Consider the following 23708-nt stretch of genomic DNA (forward strand, 5'->3'; position numbering starts at 1 on the left):
TTGGCATTGTGTTACGTTACAGTCCACATTTCATCACAATTAAATCAAATCAGACACTACAGTTAAGTTTTCATTAGTTAATCACTATTTCTTTGGTACTCACCTTTCCCACCACGTGTTGCTGGAACTAAAGTAGAATTTGGTTCAGCACCTCCTGCATTTAAACCTTTGGTGACATCAGCAGTGAGGCAAGTGAGGAGGGTATAATAGTCTGGGCCAGCTCCTGCTGATGGAGGGGCTATATAAGCAGTTGTCGTTTAACTGGGAGAAAGTGCAGCAGAGTGTAGCCATGTGCATGTGATGTTATTTGTGGTCGTTTTAAATCGAGATGAGTTAACTATTATTTTCTTGTTACATGTCTCATTACACGTCTAACTTGGGTTTCTGAGTCTGAATTTTAAAGGCCACTCTGGTCCAGCTCCCCACAGTTACAAGTCGTCCAGATCAGCTGCATGTAACCAGTTGTAACGACTCTGAAAATTCTCCTTTTTCATCAGCCTCTCTCACACATGATGCAGCGCTGTGCAGCGAGGACTTAACTTGATGCATGCTGGTCTCAACACAATGCATGCTGCCTAGGATGTGATGAGTTACATCTCCTTCCGACAGTTGGTCTCTGGTTTTAGACAGGGTAACTGTACACTATGGTTTTATATGCAGCTGAACAAAACTTCTCAGTTTGTTATTCAATCACAAAAAAGCAGAGGTCCTTGTTTGTCGTCTCACTGACGCTACGACAAATAGAGAGTGTCCTGCTGGATGTCTGTGCATTTTGACTCCGCCCCTGCAGCCGCTAGCAGATCATGTCAGCGGATCAAGTCAGACCGAGTCAGACCAAGTCCTAGTCGAACACACATTATCTCTTGCACCATGTTGTTTCTCAGTGATGACATGTAACAGCCACATATGTGTTTGCCTGCAGTTACCTGACAGGCATTCAGCCATATGGGACCAACTGTTGGCCTGTTCACATAGAAAAATAATTGCTGAGTTGTTGTCGTCCGGGCCATATGCTAGCACCACTGTGGGGATGAATGCAGCTGAAGCAGTACGCCGTATATAGGTCACAGTCAAAGCTATAATATTACACCTACAAACTTCCACGTTTACCAGACCTAACTGGTTGTAAATGCACATTAATGCAAACATTTTAAATAACCCTGGGAATTTCTAGTAGTGTTAATCGCTAGCACTAGTTGCTAACATTTATATTAACTTACAAACTGCTAATCATTAATGGTTCTGGCACATATTGCAGCCATGTAGGAAACTGGAATTCACATTGATCCTTGTGACAGAACCACCTACAGACATCTGTAGTACGTACCCATAACCTATTTAATGAAATAAACACCGTTGGTACGTTTTATCATTTTCTGAAACAATCTTCAATGCAGTGTAGTAGAACCACAGTTACAAACTAAGGTATTTAAACAAATAAAACTAGAGTGGAGCTTTATCTAAATGTACAGGCAATTACAAAATAAGCTAAGAATCCAAAACAAGTGTTCGCTGGCGAATCTTTCCACAACATTTAAAAACAGCAGATATTGTGTTGGGCACGTTGCATTTCTGCACCACTGTGTTTTCTATTTTTGCCGCATAGACACATTTCTCTAACTTAGTTTCCCTTTCGATTCCTATTCAGCCTGCATCCTCAAGTCGTCCGACATGGCTGCGTGAACCTGACCCAGAGCGTGCAGAGCAGTGGACATTTGCTGGCTCCTCATCCATTCGAAAGCCGTCCATTATGGCTCCGGATGACAAATGTAGATATGGCAGTGCGCTCCCACAGGCTGTAAAGCATGAGGCCTAACCGTCCTTACAGGGGAAAGTAATGGTCCACACCTTTAATTGTCGTGAGCTGTTCATCTTCACTAACAATAGCAGTAAGCAATGGGTCTGGGAAAGAAAGGCAGCCGTGTCTGACAAAGGAAGTGATTTAGTTCTGGTGGTAATTCGCAAGTGGGTGTTGCAGGGGCAGCAGTAATGTGCCGAGAGGAAGATCATATGGGGTAAGAGGCGGAGCAGACAAAATAGTGGCACACAAGCAACTCTAGATGTTTCTTTTTCCTCCCATTGCAAAGATTTATCTGAAAAAAGAAAGCAGTAAAATGTACATTGTGTCTGTCCTTCAAGCTGCCGCGGTTTGAATTCCTGAAGTGGACATCATGTTCTCTGAATTACTGATGCTGCAAAGGCAGAAACGGAGTCGGACCAGTGCGACTTTGTCATTGTGGTTGTCAGAAAACAAACAACATCTCTCATTTCAAGAATTGGGCTGTTTGCATATGTGATCTTCTTTCTAGTCTTGATGTTTCCTTATTATTCCATTTGATGTTGAGAAATCATTTGATGCTCGGCTTTCAAATCCTGCTTTTAGTTCTGTTTTTTCTTTTTTATTCCTCCCAGTCTTCTAAATAGGCAAAACTGCTAGAGAAAAAAAAGGTGCCGCTGATGGGTCACTGATTTACTGTCTGAATTAGACACATACAAAAAGGAATAGACAAGGGTAGTTACCAAATTAAAGCATGTTCCCGGAGAAAGTTGAGGCCCATTAAAATGATAGATTGCATGGTGCATGCAAAAGGATACCTTACACCCACAAAACAGTCTAATTGCATTCATTCCTGTGAAAAGTCCACAAATGTTGAATCCAGATTCTCAGGCGTACTGGCAGCCGGTTGCTTGACAGCAGACTTCTTGCTTCAAACGAGTAGCGAGGGGGAGGGATGTAAAATCTTGACAAACAGTGAGAGCCAGTGTCCACATCGTCTCGCGCCCCTGACAGGCTTCCCCATGCATGAATTCAAAGCTGGTAAAAACCATGGCTGGATTCATTTTGATCTGACATCCATCATGTAGATCAGTGTTGTGGTTTGACTGTACTGTGTCCGCGATAAGATGTTTTGGCAATCGGCCCATGACATCTGTTAGAGCCAGTCAAGAGAAACTGGGACCAATTTGGCATTTCTGTCACATATTATTGTTGGGTTTTGCCTTTAAGTGCTATTCATTCATAATAGAATAGTCACATAAGTATAAAAGATAATATACCTTTATCTAAATATTTTAATTTAAACAACATAAAAGTTAATTAAAAGGTGAATATTTTCTGTTTGTGAGGTTTATCCTGAGTTTTCAGGCTGCAGTAACATGTTGTGATTTTTTCATTTTATTTATTTATATTTTTTCCCTATTGGTACTATTGTTTTTTATTTCTTTTACCCCATAGAGGCTTTGTAAATTGGAAAACTGGGAGGGATTACACAAGTGAAATTTTGTTCTCTTTCCATTTGTCAGCAGGAACCAGTAAAAGCCTTGAAGCCAGTTGCCTGGGGGTAAATGAAGTTTTGTGTTCTAGTTTAAAACCATTAAGAAATAAACTACATGATTCCTTGCAATATTAATGACGGTTTAAGATGCAGACGAGACAGACGTCTACGGGTCCGGGGCTCTTTGATGGCAACCACTGAAATAACAAGTCCTGCTTATACTGATCCAATCGCAAGTGAGTGTGTGTTCTTCTAATTCTGACAGCGATTTTTCAACCAGGCAGTGATTTTAGCCGATAGCCGTGCCTGAACCTTCTGAGAACACCAGTCTCACAGCAGAGTTGCAGAATTACAGATAAACCACTCGGTGGATCTCGGCATCAGCCAGCGTGGCTGAGGCATGGCGGCATGTGTGTCGAAGGCGTTCGGCAGATGGGATGTGTCTGATATCTCTCACTCAACATAATGAGACGAGAGTGCGCTTCACCAATCTCGGGGCCCGTCTGATGGCAAGAGACACAGTGCCCACTCATATGGGAGGGATCTTTCCTCTCTTCAAAGATAATGAGATGACAATGTATTCAACTATCATTAGATAGAGACGGGGGTTTCGGGGGAGGACGGAGGGGGGGGGGGGGGGACATTCTGCAGCACTTGTCTGCCGCCTTTGATCGGACCAGAAAAGCAACTGTCACTCTTTGTATCGGCCGCGAGACTCATGAAAGCCCGGCTAACTACTTCATCACCAGCAGTGTCACGAAAAGGCAATAGTTTGTGGTGTAGTTCCTCGAGCGGGCCATCCCTCAAGTTCACCTGGAGTGTCGAGCTGACTGGGAACACACACGTCCCTGTGGTTACTGTCCTGCTGCCTCTGGGATCTTTTCAATCTTTTTGTCTTCCCTGAATTCGGACAACAAGAATTTGTTGCGGTGAAAATCAATTGGCCATCACCTCGAGAGAGAAGACCAAGCATTTGGCCTGACACGGCGTTTCATTGCGAGTTATCAAAAGTGCCAAGATAACAGGCTAATTTAAGCAGGATTGAGGAGACAATCTTTTCGGGTTTTTTATGAGCCGACAGTTTGTTGTGGCACTTGTAGAAGGATCCATCTTGTCTTTTGTCCCTGTGGTAAAGATGATCTCACGTGCTGTTTTGTTTTTTTCAGTCTTTATTCTTTGAAAAAGAAAAGGCAGCGTTTTATCTTTGTAATGGAACGATTCTTTTCTTTTAATTTATGCAAACTGCCTTAACCTAAATCTAAAAATATATATTAAATGACAAAGCAGCCGGGTGAACACATGGTGCGTATTCGCAACCTGCAATCGATATAGTACATTGTTTGCCACACATGCTGTGCTGTTGCATCTTTCTCTCATCACTTTCCATCTCTCACTGTCACCAGAAGAATAAAATAGGAGGGAGAGCTGCTCCCTCACTTCTAAAAACAAAAATCAAAAGGAGCCTAGGAGCAGAGCTCAAAAATAGAACAATCTGTCTACATTTGTCACACAATGGTGAGAGGTTGTTCAGACTTTGGTGACGCCGAAATCCCTTTAAAACCTGATAAATCATCTGTCAAGTCACAACCTGTCTCTGTGCTTCCCTTTAAACTCAGCGAGATGCTAGTAAGAAAGTTAAGGATGGCGGCGCCTTAACAGCCAATTTCCCAACATTTCGTCATCATGTCTCGATAATTATGCAGTTTGATTAGCTCAAGTATTTGTCCTTGGAATTCTTAATGATGGTTGACATTTATTATGAACAGTAATGGTATTGGAGATCTTTGATTTGCCGTTTGCAGTGGTGAGCGCTGCTCGGTACCACAGTGCAACAGCACCCTCTCTTGATAATTTATGATATGATTACATCACCAGGAAGGAGCTTACAAAGTGTGTGTGTGTGTGTGTGTGTGTGTGTGTGTGTGTGTGTGTGTGTGTGTGTGTGTGTGTGTGTGTGTGTGTGTGTGTGTGTGTGTGTGTGTGTGTGTGTGTGTTTGTGTGTGTGTGTCTGTGTGTGTGTGTGGGGGGGGGGGGGGGGGATTCAAACAAATACAACTGCAAAAATGAATTAAAATTAACACTCACTAACAAAACCAGAATAGAGTGATACTACATATTTAAATACTCTGCATGATTTCATTACACAATACTTTTGAAGTTGCAGATTTTTGTTGAGACCTCTGCACAAGTTTTTTTTCTTTTTCTTCACAATTAAAATAACAAATAAACCATAAGAAAATCCATATTTAATTTGTATCAAAACTTAGAATCTCATTCAGCCTTTGAAAAATATAACAACTTCATGGTGTGAGACTCATCCTAGTCACATCTTCCCTTTTACGTATGTGGTATAATAATAACAATAATTTAATTCAGGGATTAGGCCTGTAGGTTATAGTGTGGGATTTAAGAGGAAGAAAATTCGATCAATTTCTCTTTCAAAATAAGATGTTTTATTTCAATGTAGTTAATTAAATAGCCTACTTACAGTAAAAGGATAATCTTAATAGTGTTACTATCAATTTTGTGCTGCATCAGCTAAAACAAAGCACCTTTCAGATAAGCCAGTGCTGTGAGACTTAATATCTGAATTGGCTGAATTATCAGTTACTTCATCTCACATTTTATTTCTTAAGATTTCTATTAAAAATGGCTGCAGAAGTGAAATTTCTCTTGGGAAATTTTTGTGCAAGTGAAGGTGTAGAAATATGATGAACAGAAAGATAAAGCTCATTTTTCCGTGGGTCATTAAATCTGCATTAAAGGGTAGTTCACCAAATGAGGAAAATTCCCTAATTATACTCACCACTGCCGATGGAGGGGTGGGTGAAGTGTTTGATTCCGCAAAACACTTTTGGAGTTTAAGGGGTAAACAGTGTTGCAGTCAAATCTAATACAATTGTAGTAACTTCATCAACTTCTTCAAACAGAAAAAAAAAAAAAAAAATGCCTCCATACTGCTCCTGCGGTGACATTTATGTTTTTAGCCTAAATGTCTCCTGTGTTTTTCATTTTTGAGTGAACCATCCCTTTAAGACTTTGGCAACTGATGGTTTCTAGGTGTGTATTACGTCAGCCCCTCATCACGTGGTGTAGACTCTCCTGTTCATTATCAGTGTTTTGTGTGTTTCTAGGTGCGGTTGCCTCCTGATGGGTGGTACCTCCACCGCGTCGGCAGAGTAGACTAACAGATGTGGAGTTAAAGATATGAAAAACAGATTGGAAAAGTGTAAAATCTTTAACCTTTTGCAGCTATCCTCTCCTACGCAGAGAGAAAGCCAATGGAGCTACCATTACACTCTCATGTTCTGACAGCCATTAAAAGCCTATGCCTTTTGAATTAATTGCACAAAGATCTATTGAGATAAATGTTCTACATGTTCGGGCTTTCAGTGATATTATTCTCTGAGGAGGTTGACAAAGGTTGGAGCTATTATCCTTTATTGATTTATTTTATAAGATCTGGCAGCAGGAGATGCAGATAAACAGAAACAGAAAGTTTACTGAGGGAGCCTCATCTGAGATATGGATTGTGAAAAAGGGGTTGATCTTGCTGTAATGTGTTCCTAATATGTTTGTGTTCTCTAAAAACACAGACTGGTTTCTGGGCACATGACACAGTGCTTTGTATACAGAAACCATTGTAATCTAACCAAACACACAAGAGGAGAGTGGAGGGTCTGAAACTGTTTGGAGAGTAAACAACGAAGGAGAAAGACGGCAAGCAGAGGCTGTTGGTCCTTCAATTTGTTGGTGAGGAAGTAAAAAGCTGCCCAGAGCTGAACCAACAAACATGCTCGCTCGATTTAAGAAGTGGCTGCAGTGACGACGACAAGACTGAGGTTAACTCTGACATCAAAGTAGCTTCCAAGTCTGTTTAGGTGAAAGCGCGAGCTTAGTTTACTTAAAGCAGAACAAGACAAAATGAAGGATCTGCCCGCCGAGGGAACCACATTCAGCTCTAAACATGGATTTGATCATGCAGAGGAGACTGAAGTCCTTTTATTTATAGGTTTGGCATGCTGTACAAAATTATGATAAAAACATAAAAAGTAACATTTGGCCCCAAAAAACATTTACAAATAGATCTCATCGTGAGCAGGTCGGTAATGTTTACTTTTATGAGCAGCTTGATTACAAATCCTAAAAAGTCTAATCCGAGTCACGTTAGAGAAGTGCTGTGAGTGTCTGGTTTTCAAGTGCTGCACCCAAAAAATAAAACATTAAACAGCACTGTGGATGTACCCGGTGACACTGAGCCACAGTTTGATGTTTCTTCAGGGTTCATCCAACATCTGAGCCGTGTATGTGATGATCAAGAAGGCATTGAGGCTCCGACAATACAGAAGAGACAATGATCTTGATGTGTAGTACTGTAAAAAATCAAACAAAAACATTAGCTCACCCCGCATGCCCAGGAATGAAGCCGACAGAATAACAACAAGTGTAGTCACCAGTGCTCTGGTTTAGGTGAGATCCCATCAACAACAAATGTAGTTCCACAAAAACATTACACAGCAATGTGAAATATCAATATGATATATTTTCTGTAATTCACAATTTCGTAAACTTGTATTTAATGTGCAACAAAACCTCTTCTAAGACAAGCAAATGACTTTGGTGTTTTGCAGCTACAGGCTCAATAAAAAAGAAAGAAAATGTCCAAATATATTAATATTGTTCAGCAAAAAGTTTGATTTCATTCCCGAAGTCATCAGCCTCAGTGGTCACAGTGGTTCTTCATCGCTCATCTGTTTGGACCACCCACTAAGGAAAGACACTGGTACATTACATTTCTAACTTCTTTTTATTTTTTTTATCAGAGTGGCTATAAAGGGAAATATAAACCCCAAAAATATACTGTATGTGATGGCACTGAGAGGAAATGTTGGTGTATAAATGTAAACGTAACCTGGAGTTCGGCCCATTTACTCAAAATGCAACTTTTTTACAGTTTCTTACAGACACACGCAGAACTTTCCATAAAACTAGCGCAACAAACCAGCAACAACAAAGGCTTGGCACTGGTTCGCTGCAGCTTCGCCAAGTCTATGAAAATTCTTGATCGGTTGAGAATGTGGAGAATGTGCAGAGCGGAGCCGAATTTCTGAACAGCTCCTCCCCAGTGGGCAGACATGTCCACTAATGATAGAAACAATGGGTGAAGGCTCAGTCTGTGTTTCCCTCTGAAAAATCATGGATTTAGAGCAAAAAAGAGAAAATAATGATGAAAACATGACTCTCGAAGGAGGTGTCCTTGATCCGTTGTTTTGTTTGTCCACTTTTTCTTTGCCGCTCTCTCACTTGTTTTCCCGCGCTGTCATGAGACAAACCACTCAAGGCAATTTCACCACCACCACACAGGTGCCCGCCCTGCCGACGTTCAGAGGAACCTCCTATAGGAAGACAGAGAGGTTAACATGCAGCTACTCATCTGGGGACGTCTTAAGAAATAAAAAAAGCAAACAAATGCGAGAGTTACGGAGGCGAAGAAAGAAAAGCAAGCTATAAAATATTGATGGGATTCGTTGACTTCGGCAGATTTATCTTCCTGACGGGCATTAAGTGGAACCCTGGTGTTACATGTGCAAACACGACCTACAATCCCATTAAAATGTATCCAATTAAAAAGTCAAAAGTCCCTCAAAACAAAATTCGCATGGAAGTATTTCTTATTTATATTAACCCAAGAGGGATTTCATATTTTAAGCCCGTTACTTGACTTACAAATGATTTAGTTTTTTGATATTACCTCAGTCCACTCGTTGTTCTGTGCATCATAGGATTCAACAGTGTTCAGGTACGATTGGCCGTCATACCCCCCCACAGCATACAGCCTGTCGCCCAGCAGGCACACACCCACTGCATCGCGGGGAATGCTGAGGGAGGACACAGTCGTCCACATGTCCGTCTTTGGGTCATACCTGTAAATGCAATTGTTTTGGTCAAATGGTTGTTTTTGCATTATGGATGGTGAAGTCAAACCCCCTTATGATCACTATAAATCACAGCTGTATGAATGGTCACCAGGGGGAACTCTTCGCAGCACTGTCCAGACAGAACCAAATTGAAAGTTAAAAACAAAACTGTCTCTGGAACAGCAGCTGGTGGACGCTGGGTCCACAGAGACCTGAACTCATCAGCGAGGGCAGAAAGCTGCTGCACACAAAAAAAGTCCTTCGCACCAAGTTGGCCACTTCGATGAGGAAAACAAAGACTGTTGATCTGACTTTGAATGAATTCAATGATTTTGTCATTTTTAAACAAAATAACAGAATGCTTGCAACATAATGTGCCAAGAAAATAATTATGAAATGGTTGATTTAAAAAAACGATCCCGGCAGAATAAGGGAAACAGACATAATTACAGCGATGTGGGACCGGATAGGAACTGACATAATCAAAATGATGCAATTTAACAAACGTATTCCTCTGATTAAAATATTAAAAGTTTCAACAACAATGCTGATGCAACAAATATTTTTAATCAAGTTTACAAAATTGCTTTGTGAGTCTATTTAACTCTAGGAATATTAAACCTTACAATATGTAACAATCAGAAAGTATTAAACTTGCATCCTGTCAGTTATGAAAAGGTTCATGGATACTTGAAGAAACAGCATTGATGGTGGGAAATCTATGTGCCAAATTTATTTGTAGGGGGATGAGAAAATTATTTTACACATTTCTATCTATCTATCATTAGTTTTGTGAATATAGTTCTTTGACTTATTTTACATTTTCTTTATACTGATTTTATCCTTTTTATTTCTTATTTCTTTTCTTTTGTTTAAAATTTTTTCAAACTGTGCTTTCTGATTCTCTAGATTCTTACTGTTTGTTTTGAATGTCCTCGTCCAGCCCCTTGAATCTACCTCTGTGTGTGAAATGTGCTTTGTAAATAAAACTTCCTTGCTGGGGAAGATTTGTTTAATTTTCTCAGTTCCACTTGCAAAATTAAGATTAAGATTAAGATGCATTTATTAGTCCCAAACACATGCACAGACATGCACCGGCACACTCATGCAGGTAGGGAAATTTAGCCTCTGCTTTTGACCCATCTGGTGCAGGACACACAGAGCAGTGAGCGACCATGTACGGCGCCCGGGGAGCAGATGTTGGGGGAGTAAGGTGCCTTGCTCAGGGGCACTAGACAGGGTAGGGAGAATCCTCTTGGATTTTTGGACAGATCAATCCAGGTTCGTCTTTTTGTTGTTTCAATTAGATATTGACATAGAATAATAATAATAATAGAATATTGTCGCACTGTATGTTTAAATAGGAAAATAATGGAAAGCATAAATATATGTATATATCCCTCCATTAGCACATATTATCCATATTGCTTATCCTTTGAGGGTCGCAGAGGAGCCGGATCCAATACTAGCTGACATAGGGAAAGAGGTAGGATACAACCAGTCCATCACAGGGCTCACACAACAGAAAAAGCTGTAGAGTTCAAACTCTTTTTGCTGCAAGGCGCTCATCACTGCACCACTGTGTATTCTGAGCAGTGAATTACAAATGAAGGTTCTCTGCTGGTGTGTTATTTTTACCAGCATGTCCAGCAGATGGTGCCAGATACCATCAAATACAACAAAGTGTGGAAAATATGATCTCTTCAGTTTCGTATCATGTATTGCAACACTGACAGGTTTGAAAATGCAGGGAACAGGGTGGAGATCCCCAGGAGTTTAACTCTCCTTTGTTCTCATGAGAAAATCAGCAACCACGCCTTCCTGAGCTCGGCCGAATGCAATCCACAACGGCTTACGCAATGTTTGTGTGTGTGTGTGTGTGTGTGTGTGTGTTTTATTTCCTCCAGGGCAGGAGCGTTTACAGACCTCTCAACACAATCGGAGAGTCTAGAACAGTGGTTGGAGGCCGGGGCATCGTGTCCGCCTACAGCATAGAGGAAGTTGTTGTATGTCGCCACACCCACGCCTCCTCGCCTCTTGGCCATGGGCGCACACATGCTCCACTTGTTGGTGTGCGGATCGAAGCACTCCATCGACCTCAGGCACGAGCTGCCGTCTCGACCGCCGACTGCAAACAATCTGAGGAGTGAAACAAAACGGAGTCAACATCTCCAGCGTTTGACATGGATCTTCAGTCCTGTTGAATCCTGCAAGAGAAGCTGAACTCAGCTGTCAGATGTTTGTAAAAAAAATAGTGACAGAACATTGTCAATGTGACAGATTTGATAAGATACAGCAGCACACAGTGGATAGCATTGTTCAAAGGCCCTGTCCTTGAGTGTTCTCTGCCACAAAGATCACATCAGTATTTTAAGTGCATGTAGCTCGCAGGCCCGACAGTAGGAAAGGAGAGGCGAGGGAAACAGTTTCCTTGTTGTCTATTTTTGACCTAGATGCAGAAATAACTCAGCATCGACTTGAACGCTGGATGCTGGATGCAGCCGAGCAGCAGCGGCCTCTTTTCTCCTTCAGCACACAGCCATATTTAAATGAGACGGAGAGTTGCGTTATTTTTGCCTAATTTACTCTCAAACGGGGTTGTAAGGCATTAAACACGTACAAATATACAAAGTGTTTTGCTTTCATAGACTCCGCTTACACTGTATGAATTACCACGCTAATCAGAGGAGCTCTGTGCTGCTGCAGCCACACTGCAGTTCATCTCACACAGACCACAAGAAGCATTGTGTTGTCAAACTATTACCAAACTAATGCTGCACTTAAGCCTCTCCTGGGCCAGATCACTGTGACACAACCGAGCCTGTTCCACAGCATGCTCCATTCCAAATAACACAGTGTGCCAAATATCTCTACAAACAAGGCATCTTTAAAGTTATTGATTTTTAGATTTCTCATGTTAATTCATTTCACACCGTATGCAAATTAACATGCCCATGGTTAAATCTACTATCTGCATTTCTTTTTCAGTCTGGAACAGATTGTACTTGTAAGGAAAACACTTTTTCTTACACTTATTTCACAATAAACGCTAATTGAGGTTAGACAATGATATTTCTGCTAAAACTTAACAAATTGGCCAAAGCATGCAAGAGTGTGCGATACCACTGATATTGTTTGGTTGTTACAGTCCTGGAACATGCAGCTTTTCCTGCATTTAAATAGCAAACTGAATCTCTTGGCAGCCCTTTCAAAGTCATGCACCACCAGTAGTATTCCTTTACAGTGGGAATTGCCTGTACTCTGTGCTTGTTGGGGCTTCACAAATACCAGTGAACTCAACCTCAGGCAAGATGATGTTTCAAAGCAGAAGAAAGACAAATATCCCTTGCCCAAAAGTTTAAAATTGCACATTTCTTATCAAGAGGTAATGTTGACAATATGCTGGAGGTCTGATAAAAACAAAAAAAGTCCAACCTACTTTCCATTGAGCGCTGTGACTCCCATGGTGCTCCGTGGTGTCGACATACTGGCCACGTAGTTCCACTGTCTGGCCTGCGGGTCCCAGCGTTCCACTGTGTTGAGATAGCTCCAGCCGTCATGGCCGCCGACAGCGTACATGGGGCCCTCCAGCACGGCGATGCCTACAAAAATGGATACAGGTGGTAAATGTTACTGAGCAAAACCTATTGTTTTGCTATATGGTTTGATGAAAGAAGACCAAAAGTTGTACCATTACATGATTTGAATTCTATAATTGCAAACAATCATGAACAAGTTAGAATCTAGTGGTACCAGAAATCTCACAAAATCTCGAGAACCTTTCATCTTTTCGGCTTCACACTTGTAAAGTGTATTGTTACAGGTCCAAGGAAGTGCAGTGTTGAATTGGGTGTGACTAGGACACGAGATCTGTTCAATTTTAATAAACTTTGAACAAATAGATGACCGACGTTCAGTGGCAGCAGTGGCTGAACCACAAGAGACATTGTCGATTATGACAACAGCACGTTCACAACAATGGCAACAACAGCTGATTCTCCTGTTCGGGGTTCTGCGTCGAACTTCACTGAACTTTGAACGAACACCTGAACGGCTGTTGTGCAGCAGTGGTTGCAAGGCGTCAGGGTCCAGCAGCATGTCTGTACATGAGCTGACTCAGCTACTGCAGGTCACTGTTACAGCCTCTACTAACAGGCAGGTTTACAACAGGCACTAGTGTATTTAAATTGTGTGTTTGTGTGTGTGTGTGGGGGGGGGTTATGAGTTGAAAATTTGTGGTTCTGCCACAACATTCCACCTGTTTTGTAATGACTTATAATATTCCAAACAAAAATCAAAGCTAAAGTAACTGTACATCAATAATCTCTTTGAAGCTAATGAAACAAAGCTTTTTCAAACTCCCCTCATGACACATCCTGTAGGCAAAGGAAATATAAACCACATGTTGGTCACAAAACTATTAAATTAAATGAAGTGGCATTTACAAATCATACATTTCCTTGTTTCTTGGAAAGCTTGGAACGTATATTTCTCAATTCGAACCGAGCTGCCTGAGTCATAGAGCTGACCAAATCTTTTCCAAAAAAACAGGAAGACTATAAAATGAAATAAATAACTGCATTGTTATTCCTCATTCCCAAGCCACAGAGGAAAGTGGTTTTCATCAGTAACAAAGCAAAGGATGTTTTAACACAATGGATTTTTATATTACCACCCTTTATGTCCTTTTCGTGGGAGTTCAATGATTCCGAGGGAGCACGAGGGCGAGACCACATTCAGAGAACCTCGAATGACACAAAACATTCGGGCAAAACAATTCGCATATTGAGGCTCGCTTATACTACTATACAGGGGTTTTGGAATAAATAGACAAATATTGTTCTTCTTTACCCATAGTGCACACAGCAGGAAGGGACCGTGCATGCAGGGATGTTGATAGACACTAAGCTCTAATATATCCAGACTCAGAATATTCACAGAGCAAGCCAAGCAGAGAGAGAGAGCTGCTACAGGAAAGATGAAAGACAACCCAGGTAATCTGTACAGTGTGATCTCCTGGGCTCGCTGATACTTCCAACCACACGGGGCGAGCGAGGCGAACGCTTTGACAAGATCTTCCCGTTCTGTTACCCAGACTGTTTCAACCGTGAATCCAAATGCCTCTGATATGAGATTTATTGGGTTGGGAAGGGTAAAGGAGAGCAGGGCCAGCACAGCCTGCCAAGCTTTGATAGGGGAATGGGGGAAAATATCAAAGGTCTATCGCAAAAAGACATGTGTAATTTTTTTGTACAGCATGCCAACTGTGACCCCTTCTGAGCATGCATACACACATTTCTGAGAAAAGAACTCCAGGAAGCACGACGCAGCTGAAACTTCAAACACTGAAATGATTGAAAGAACTGTATTTTATCATGAACAACCTCTGAAAACAGTAGTTTATATAATAATAATAATAATAATAATAATAATAATAATAATAATGATAGTGGACAGAAGTAAAGAAAGATTAGAGGGTATGTACATAAACATTTAGAAATGTATACGAACCAGCATATTTGAGTCTTTACTATATTATTCACAAAGTCTTTATCAGTTTATTTAAAAAGGTGAACCCATATGCATATGTCCACCAAGGCCAATTAAACTCCTTATAAAAAACATATTGAACTTCACTAGATATTTATTTGGATCTGCTTCGATTTGCACACAGTCATAAATATCAGTCTCCTAAACATGTCTCCTTTTTTAAATTAAGATCAATGAATCAGTCTCTTAGAATTTTGGAAAACGTCATATTTCACAATGTTGAATAAAAGGGGTGTGGGGATGGGGGGGGGGGGGCATTCAGATCCTTGCTAAAATGTAATTGGTTATTCCTTAGGTCAGGTCCCATCCTTCCACAAAACTTAATGAAAATCTTTTTGCACTCCTGCTAAAGAACAAAACAAGCCATCAAAAAAATAAACAAATGCAGACAGAATAATTCTCTCCTTCGTGGAGTTAAAAAAATATCAGACTTTACCGTTAGTCACAACCCTACTGACATACATAATTAGCTTTTTGAAACAGTGTCCTGACTTGATTCTTTCAATGTATTACCTCCTTACTTCTTTGTGTAAAATAAGTGAAGTACAGTATGACACACTTACCTAGTCCATGTCTGTGTGTTGACATGGGCGGCATGGTGGACCACACTTTATTGATCGGATTGTAGCACTCCACCATGTTGGACGTCTTGAGTCCGTCCCTCCCTCCGACCACATACAGCTTGTCGTCTATCACCGCCACGCCAAACTGCAGCCGCCGTCCGTTCATCACTCCAACCTGGACCCAAGTGTTTGTCCGCAGGTCGTACTTTTCTATGGTGGTCGAACCTAAAACCACCGACACGTAATGTGTTATTTTTCAGATAGGCTTGTGTTGATGTGTAACATTAGCCAATGTCTCCTACCTTTGGTGGCATCCATCCCTCCAACAGCGTAAAGTGCTCCCACAGTGGACTTCCTAGGTTTGGTTCTGGGGCTCTGAAACATGGGTCGTCGCTCGGGCAGGAGATGGTACTTCATGGCCTCCATCAGCAGCTTTTGGCATTCCAGATCATCAGAGAACATCTTGTTGTTTTCTAGATCTGCAAGGAGCTACATTACAAGAAACCTGTCAGAGCGTTTTACTGTTTTAAAGTTAATATAAAGAAAACTTTAGATGGGATGTGATGCGATGGCGATCCTGAACCTGAGCTACATAGTTATTGATTTCATTCCAGAATAGCGATATCAGTCATTATCTGTTTCTCTGTTACTTCAAAGATTAATCCATTTACTAAGTTAAATAAGAATGTGTTTTTTAAGACGGAATTCCTCTCTTCAGATGGGGTAAAAGTCAGTCCTAAAAACATTATTATAAAAACTTATAAAATATTGTTTATTTCTCTGCAGCAAACCAACATATTTTAAACCATTTGTATTTAGTGCAGTTATCTGGATGCATTTTCTTATTAATGCATGACATTTTATATTGGAAAACACCTTCTTTCAGTTTAAGGTGACTTATCTCCATATACCACATGGGCTGAGATGTGATGAAGTAGTTTTTGGTTTTATTGAATATTATATGTGACTGAAGGTTATGCATGTATGTATTGATTTTGTTATCCATTTAGTTTTTATTAAATAAAAAGACATCGCAAGACAATGAAAGACGCTAAATATGCTAAATTATAGCATAATTAGATGTGGAAAATAATCTTTAAATAAAACAGCATTATTTTTTTTCAGATGTTCATACCTATTATCTACAATAGAGGCTTCTCTGTGTTTGATGTTATACAAATCTGGATGACAGAGTGAAAGATTTGTTCCTCTTAAAAACAAGACATTCATGAAACATGAGTTTCAGTCAATAACAATTCAAACCAAGCTACAAATCTATGTCCTGACAGCGCACATAAAATGTCATGTGTTGCTGTCATGCTGCCTCTTTGATTTATCTCTGCGAGAGGAGAGCAATTTCACTTTGGGCGCTAGAAAATGGGTTATTGACACTTTTAATTGGCAACTCTTTTGATATTCAGTGAATCATTAAGGTTTTTTTCAAGCAACATTTTTTTCTCCACTTCACAGTCTGTAATCCTGATTCTACCTTTTTTTTGAGGCACCACCTCTGTAATCTCACCTGTGGAGGAAGAAGAGGCAGACGGATGTAGGCGAGCAGGACGCCGAGGTCCTTCTGTCGATGCTGCACATCATATCGCACCCACATCATCAAAGCCTGGAAGATGGTCTCCTCGTCGGGGACGTTGATGTCATCGCTGGAGAGCAGCTTAACAATCTCAGCCGTGGGGAGCAGCAGGAACTCTTGGTTCTGAATGACCTCCAGGAAGTGTTCCTGGAACATGGGAGACACGGAGGAGGCAGATAATCATCAGTCATTAACTGGCACCCTGTGTGTGTGTATGTGTGTGTGTGTGTGTCATCATGAGGCCAACATGTCACAAGGGCAGAGAATTGTTGAAAAATGAATCCGAGGAGATAGCTGATGCCAATTTAGACATCTCTATCTACAATTTCTAACATAACTGATCCGCTCTTGAAATTTTGGAGGTAGAGATGGAACTGTCATCCGCTTCACTTAGCTCATAAAATCAAATGATCCGCACAGCAGCCAGCTACAAATCAATCTGGCATAAAGCATCTTGAAAAAAGCCTCTTCATAAGCTAATAAACCATTTTTGCTGCTGATCACACGGCACTGCTGAGCCTTTATAAGCCGTTTAATGAGAAACAGATAGGCACTGCACACCAGCATTACCATTACGCCAACATGGTGTCCAGCTCCAAGTTTTTGTGGAAGCTGTTCTCTATTGCTTTCCTAAAGATTGATATTCCACTTACTGGCCAGAAGCCCGGGCGATATTACAGCGCTGCATGGCTACCTCCTCAAGGACATTGTCTCTTCCAGTTCCATTAGAGAGGATGCTATATAAAATACCCTCCCTCCTCTCCACCTCTATGGTATGTCCAACATTAAAACACATGAGACACATACATGCAGGGCAATTCATGGCTTTAATCACACCCTGGATCCTTTCTAAATGAGACGGCCCAGCATTAATTATTAAGCTCCCGGAACAACTTTGACAAATCAAGCTCTCACTCTGGAGTGGATGCTCGACAATTACGCAAAACAAGCACGTTATTGATCATCAACCTGCAGCAAATTACAGTGACTTGGTTCGAACTATTACGAGACCAGGTTTCAAGAGCTTAGTACAGACAGGCTTAATGAAATGAGGGACATCTATTGATTTGTTGTGGTGATGCTGGGGGGGAAATTCCACCAAAGTCTTTGACATTGCTTTAGACCAATTATTTGTAATTACTCTCCCGGAACAGCGGATGAAGAAATTGAAAGCTCAACGGAGTTTCATAAGCATTTAAAAAGATGTGTTTTCAGATGCTGGCAAACTCATTGCTGGGCAAACTGCTTGGAAAACAAGATCAGCGGGAGAGGATACATATTGATTAGAGTGGTGCTAAAGACTAATTGTGTAATAACAGTGTTTTCTGAAGTGAAGCGATGCTGATGTTTAATCAAAGTGGGGGGGCTGGGAGAATTACCTTTCAAGAACTTGTCGTTCTTGAAACCATTACCATCTAATTTGCAGAGGTGCAAAGGGACAGACGACTTCATCTGGTTAATTCCAAACATCCTGTAGTATTTGTTGAAATATGTTATCTAGGATCATAATTGTATTATGTTATCAAATATTATAAATAAAAATACATCGATCATTAAGAAACCGGTAACTGGATTTAATGTTGTGGCAGACGAATGCACTTTTGGATTAGCCATGAAACCATGGGAAATAATTGAATCTAGAAAATAAGGTTAAATCCTATTACTGGCGATTCAGAATGAATTCTTTCAAAACAGGCCGGGGATAAACGCCCCATCTGCAAAAACATTGAAAACCAGTGGCTGGTTTTGCTGTGCTAGCTGCTCTGTATTGCTGAAAGATGTCCTGTCAACTCAAACAATGAAACCTTACATTTTCATCCAGTGCAACATGAAATGGCCGACTTTTTCATACAGGAAAAAGGATGTCAGAGACAGATCTTGGCTGCCACTCTCTACCAGGAAAAACACGCTTATCAAAACACACCTCGTTCCGCTCAGAACCCAGAGGATGGACTTCCAGGAAGCCCACCGCTTTCCCTGCTCGTTACTGATGTGACTGAACAGGAAGTTGGCCCTCTTGTGCAGTTTGATGATTAGATTAACCTCCTGGTCCTGGATGGGGCTCTGAGTAAACAGGCTGAGCAGATGTCCTTTAGGAGATAAGGCCTTGTGCTGTGCCCTATGCTATAGGCCGGCAAGACGCTATCTGACAAATATGTGCATGAATCTTAATCCAATGCAAATTTTCCTCGCAGAGATATATAGACATCACATTTCCACGAGGCTGGCGGTGCAGTAATCAATGTTCGGCAAGGAGGTATCTCTTACTGACAGCCATATAACTAAATTAGACGACGTTCGAGCATGAAACTATTCCATTTCTATTCAAATATGCCCATCGCTCATTTCTTCGCTGAAATTAGATGATATAAATAACCAAGACACCAACAGCTCTTTCCTGAAAGGTTATGACAGGTTATTTAAAATATCTAATCTCCACACAGAGGATACCCCAAAATACTACAAGGTCTTGTGAACAGTATATCCATACATGACAGCATCTATATATATTGTATCTACTGACTGAACCGACAAAATAACAGTGGTTTTCACGGAGGGTATGATAAGAGTTATTGTGTTACGACTGCTCCACTGATGAGTCAGTACAGCGGATCACAACACTAAAACTTGATTTGCCCAAGGAGCAATGGTCAACCCACTCATTGGCCTTTCAGTAAAAACAAACTTTTATTTCTTATATTTCATTGTTTTTGAGAAAAGTTATGTTTCTTTTATCCTTTTCTTTTGCCCTTACTTTTAAGTCGTATTATAAGGGCTGGTTTCGTATTTTTGTTTTGTATGTCCTTTTTGCTAAACACTTTGTAGCAGCTGCTTTAAAATCAATTATTATTATTATTATTATTATTATTATTATTATTATTATTATTTATAATATTATACCAACATGACCGTTTTCGTCTCTCACCTGTCGTGAGGGTATAATCAGAGTTTATGTGAGTAAAATATTATCAAGTTAAGTATTGAAATTGGACCTTATTTTAGTTCCACTACTGTGTCTGCTATCTCTCTGTACTCTGAGATTTCAATTCCTTATTACAGAATAAATAATGTAGCCCACTCGGCCATGTAAACATGTTTGCCTCCTACCATGGTGTAGTGATGAGCCACATTGAGCAGGTCCACGCAGCCCTGGGCGTCTGCGAAGGAGCGTATTCCCAGGCAATTGGAGGGATGAAGCTGTTTCATCAGAAAGTTACAGCAGACCTGGATGACTTGAGGAAGCTGGAGGAGACAAGCTGCCGCCAATAAACTCTCAATGGTCTCCTCTTTCAGCTCAAGGACACCTGCAATGTCGGGACAGGAAAAATGCCTCTTTATGTAGCCGTAAATGGGTAACACAGCGGTGGGAGTATTTAATCAAGGCAATGGTAAATATTTGCTCTAAAATTAAATAAGAAAAACATATACATTTATTGTGGAATGGTTTCTCGTCAGAGTATTCAAAAATGTTGTGATAATTGATATTCCGATTCAGATACACAGGGCAGGGGGATTTATCAAAGGGCAATTTGTCTGGTAAAATAAAGTCGTTTTATGCTGAAGTGCTGCCAGGTCGCTCAGCCCAGTGATGAATTGCCTTATTGATTCGTTTTAATAACGCTGGATTTCAGAAGTCTCATAACGACTTACAAGAGCTAGTGAACGTCTTTATGAGCACTCACCAGTGTAGGCGAAATGAACCAGAGATCTGAGCGCCTCCGGATCCACTCCCTCCATCTTGATCTCCTCCTGCTTGGCCTCTCTCACGTCGCTGGTGAACATGGCTGCGAAATAGTCCGACACAGCACTCAGGACCAATCTGCCATACAGAAAACATTATGGATTAATGCTCTTGTACTGGACATTACTTAGATTGTATGTGGGAGACCTATATATACTGACTATCTGAAGTGATTAGTGAATCAATCATAAGAGAGAGGGTGTCTCTTCACATTATCCCCTAAGTGTGATAATTCCAAGCACCGCAGCCGCTCGTGTGCTTTTGCACTTTGCTAGGTCCCTGTGAGATATTGAGTAACTTACTGTTCACCCACACGTTCTGTATCATTCCACTTTGTCAGAGTATGATGAATGAAATCACCCCACAGACTCCTGCTTCTTGTTATGTTAACTCATTTGTCTTGCTCGCATAGCACAGCGGCTGAATCATGAAGGAGAAATGAGATCATGTGGCTTCACAGGGAATTGAGATCAAGTGACACAGTCCAACAATCTACAACCATTTGCATAATCTATTGTTTTCTAATATTTTCAGACACATCATTCAGGCTATGACCCCCACCAAGGAGGTTGTGTTTCTCTCTGTCACAACGATTACTCAAAAACTACTGAACCAATGTCCAGGAAAAAGAATTTGAGGGATGGAGTATGAATCAAGGAAGAACCCATTACATTTTGGAGCAGATCCAAGATTTTCTTCACTTTCTTTAACATGACGTGATAGACGGTTAGCCTTGGTGGAGATTTGTGCTCTCTAAGCGACCCTTTAGTTGTGTTGAAGATTATTTTAAATAGATAAAATTGCTAAAACCTCCAGTGGCCCACACTGATCCACATTAAAGCATTGACAAATGATCCAGACCCTTCTTTGTAGAGGCCCCTTCTGCAACAGTTGTAAGTCTGCTATGAGCTTTGTACATCTGGATTTGGGCAGTTCATCCCATTCTTCCGTGCAGATCCTTTCAAGCTCCCAAAGATTGGATGGTAATCGCCATCTTCCACAGATGCTCTGTGCGGTTTAAGTGTGGGCTTTGGCTCGGTCACTCAAGGACGGACTGAGACTTGTCCTAAAGCCAGTTCAGCCCTGTCCTGGCTATGTTTTGGGTGAGTGTCATACTGAGAGGATGTGAAGAGAGGGGAAGCAGGCTTCCTTCAAAGATCTTTCTGCATTTAGTTGCATGGCATCACGATGCTGCCACCAATATGCTTCACCTTGGAGATTGTATCAGCCACATGATGAGTTGGAGTTTACCAGAAAGAATCCTTAGAGGTCTACCCAAAGGGTACACTTTTTTATTTACATCAAACGATAAAATGTTCTTCCTTCAAATGCCATTTGGCAACGTCAAGGCAAGATGTCTTCTGGGTATTACTCAAAAATACCTTAAATCTTTCTAAGAACAGACAGAACAGGCTGAAAAGTCGACTCAAGAAGAGTCCTGCAGTGAGTCCACTGTGCTCCTGGCTACACAAAGCTTTAAAAAATGTATTTCCTGTCACACCAAAGGTGAATTTGACCATGGAGGTCTGCAGAAAGTTCACTGGTTTTTCTGGCTTGTTGTTTTGTCCTGTCTTGCAATGTAAATTGTGGGGCCAAATATGTGCTATGTCTTAACTATGTCAGTGTTTTCTCAACAATGATTAAAGCAAAGAGGATGTCCTTGATCACTGAGTCTGAAAGCTTTTGTAAACTATGGCACTCAGTAGAGTGCTTACATCCACCATGAAACCACATTTAACTTCAATACATCTGGGTTTTTATTTGAAACTGCAGGAAATTGCACACACTAATAAATATCAGTCCCCTAAACATGTCGGGGGTTTTTTCCATTAAGAACCACGAATCCTTCTCCGAGGAATCAACGAAAATGTTGAAAATCTCCCTATGTCGCAATATTTACAAAAGGGAGTTTTTATAAATTGCTGAATCTGCCCATTCAACAATACACACACCAAAATGTACTGGATCCTTAGTTTTTGTGGTTTTGTTGAAATATGTTGTTTCTCTCTAATTTTTCTCACAAACAAAAAACAACAAACAGGCAGGGGGGAGAAAACATAACCTCCTCAGCGGGATTAAAAAGATATTTAATTTTGTGGTTTTCAATGATGTTTTTTTTAAACAGCAAAAATGTCTAAGAACATTTGACATGGCAGGTTTCTGAGTGAAGAATGCAGTGTAGAAATGTCCATGTGCCCATTTAAAATTAAACACTTTCAACACTTCAACGCAGTAAAGAGTAAATATATTATATTGTGTGTAATGTATTATGTCTATACATCATCCCTGCTGTGCTCGGTTATGCCCTGTGAGCAACTATAAAACAGCACTGAGACAGGCAGTCAGAGAACTGTTCATTTCACCCAACTAGGTCAGTGACTGATACTTTTCTCCAGCTCTCTCTGTGGAGCATTCTGGTTTCTGTTTCATGAGTCTGGATGAACAAAATGCGCCGGTGTACAAGTGCCTGCATTCGGTGCACACGATGCTTCTCAGCATTCAGCGGATGTTGTGCAATCACATCAATTTGGCCATTCAACCGGGGGGGCTGGATGGCCAAATATTGACAGCTCGGTGTAGCGGATCACAGAGTTCGTCCTTGTATCAAATGTACAGTGGGAATGAGGAAGGGCTTAGGTGAAATTGGATCACAGCAGTGAACATTGTTTACGTGCAAGTGAACACTGGGTTTGCGTATTTATCAACTGCTGCCTGTAAATCAGAGGAATCTGGCTTCGCATTTCAAATACATAATAATTTATTTCCTCAATATGTGAACTGCTGCCCAGACCACAGCCCGAATGTAACTCCACACTAAAGCCGATGCAGGCGTGATTAATGGAATCAAAGCAGGCAGAAGCGCTAACACCGACCTGTGAGCCGGTATCTTGTGATCCCCCGCTATCAAGAGGACATCACACAGCTGCTTGTGCTGCAGGTACGTCTCCATCTTCCGGAACGTCTGCTCCGCGTGGTTGGTGGCCTGGAAAAACTCATCCGAGGAGTTGGTGTTCATTCTGGAGAAGGTGCTCAGAACCAACCTGTGGAAGAAGGCAGAGAGAAGAGATGTAG

At 41.0% G+C, this 23708-nt stretch overlaps 1 protein-coding gene across 3 annotated transcripts in view; it reads right to left on the reverse strand.

The window, feature by feature from the left end:
• Positions 1-7209: 7209 nt before the first annotated feature.
• The window catches only part of klhl4 (kelch-like family member 4), a 30035-nt gene continuing 13536 nt past the window's right edge, over positions 7210-23708 (reverse strand). For all 3 annotated transcript variants that reach the window (XM_053429072.1, XM_053429071.1, XM_053429073.1), the window contains 10 exons: positions 23510-23677; positions 20578-20714; positions 20003-20199; positions 16829-17041; positions 15609-15795; positions 15307-15531; positions 12633-12795; positions 11120-11332; positions 9028-9199; positions 7210-8671 (listed from right to left, as the gene is read on the reverse strand). In XM_053429072.1, the coding sequence (XP_053285047.1) occupies positions 8612-8671; positions 9028-9199; positions 11120-11332; positions 12633-12795; positions 15307-15531; positions 15609-15795; positions 16829-17041; positions 20003-20199; positions 20578-20714; positions 23510-23677 (1735 nt within the window). In that variant the 3' untranslated portion in view covers positions 7210-8611. The remainder of the gene's footprint in view (positions 8672-9027; positions 9200-11119; positions 11333-12632; positions 12796-15306; positions 15532-15608; positions 15796-16828; positions 17042-20002; positions 20200-20577; positions 20715-23509; positions 23678-23708) is intronic.

This window comes from Pleuronectes platessa, chromosome 8, assembly GCF_947347685.1.
Source record: "Pleuronectes platessa chromosome 8, fPlePla1.1, whole genome shotgun sequence".
Lineage (NCBI taxonomy): Eukaryota > Metazoa > Chordata > Actinopteri > Pleuronectiformes > Pleuronectidae > Pleuronectes > Pleuronectes platessa.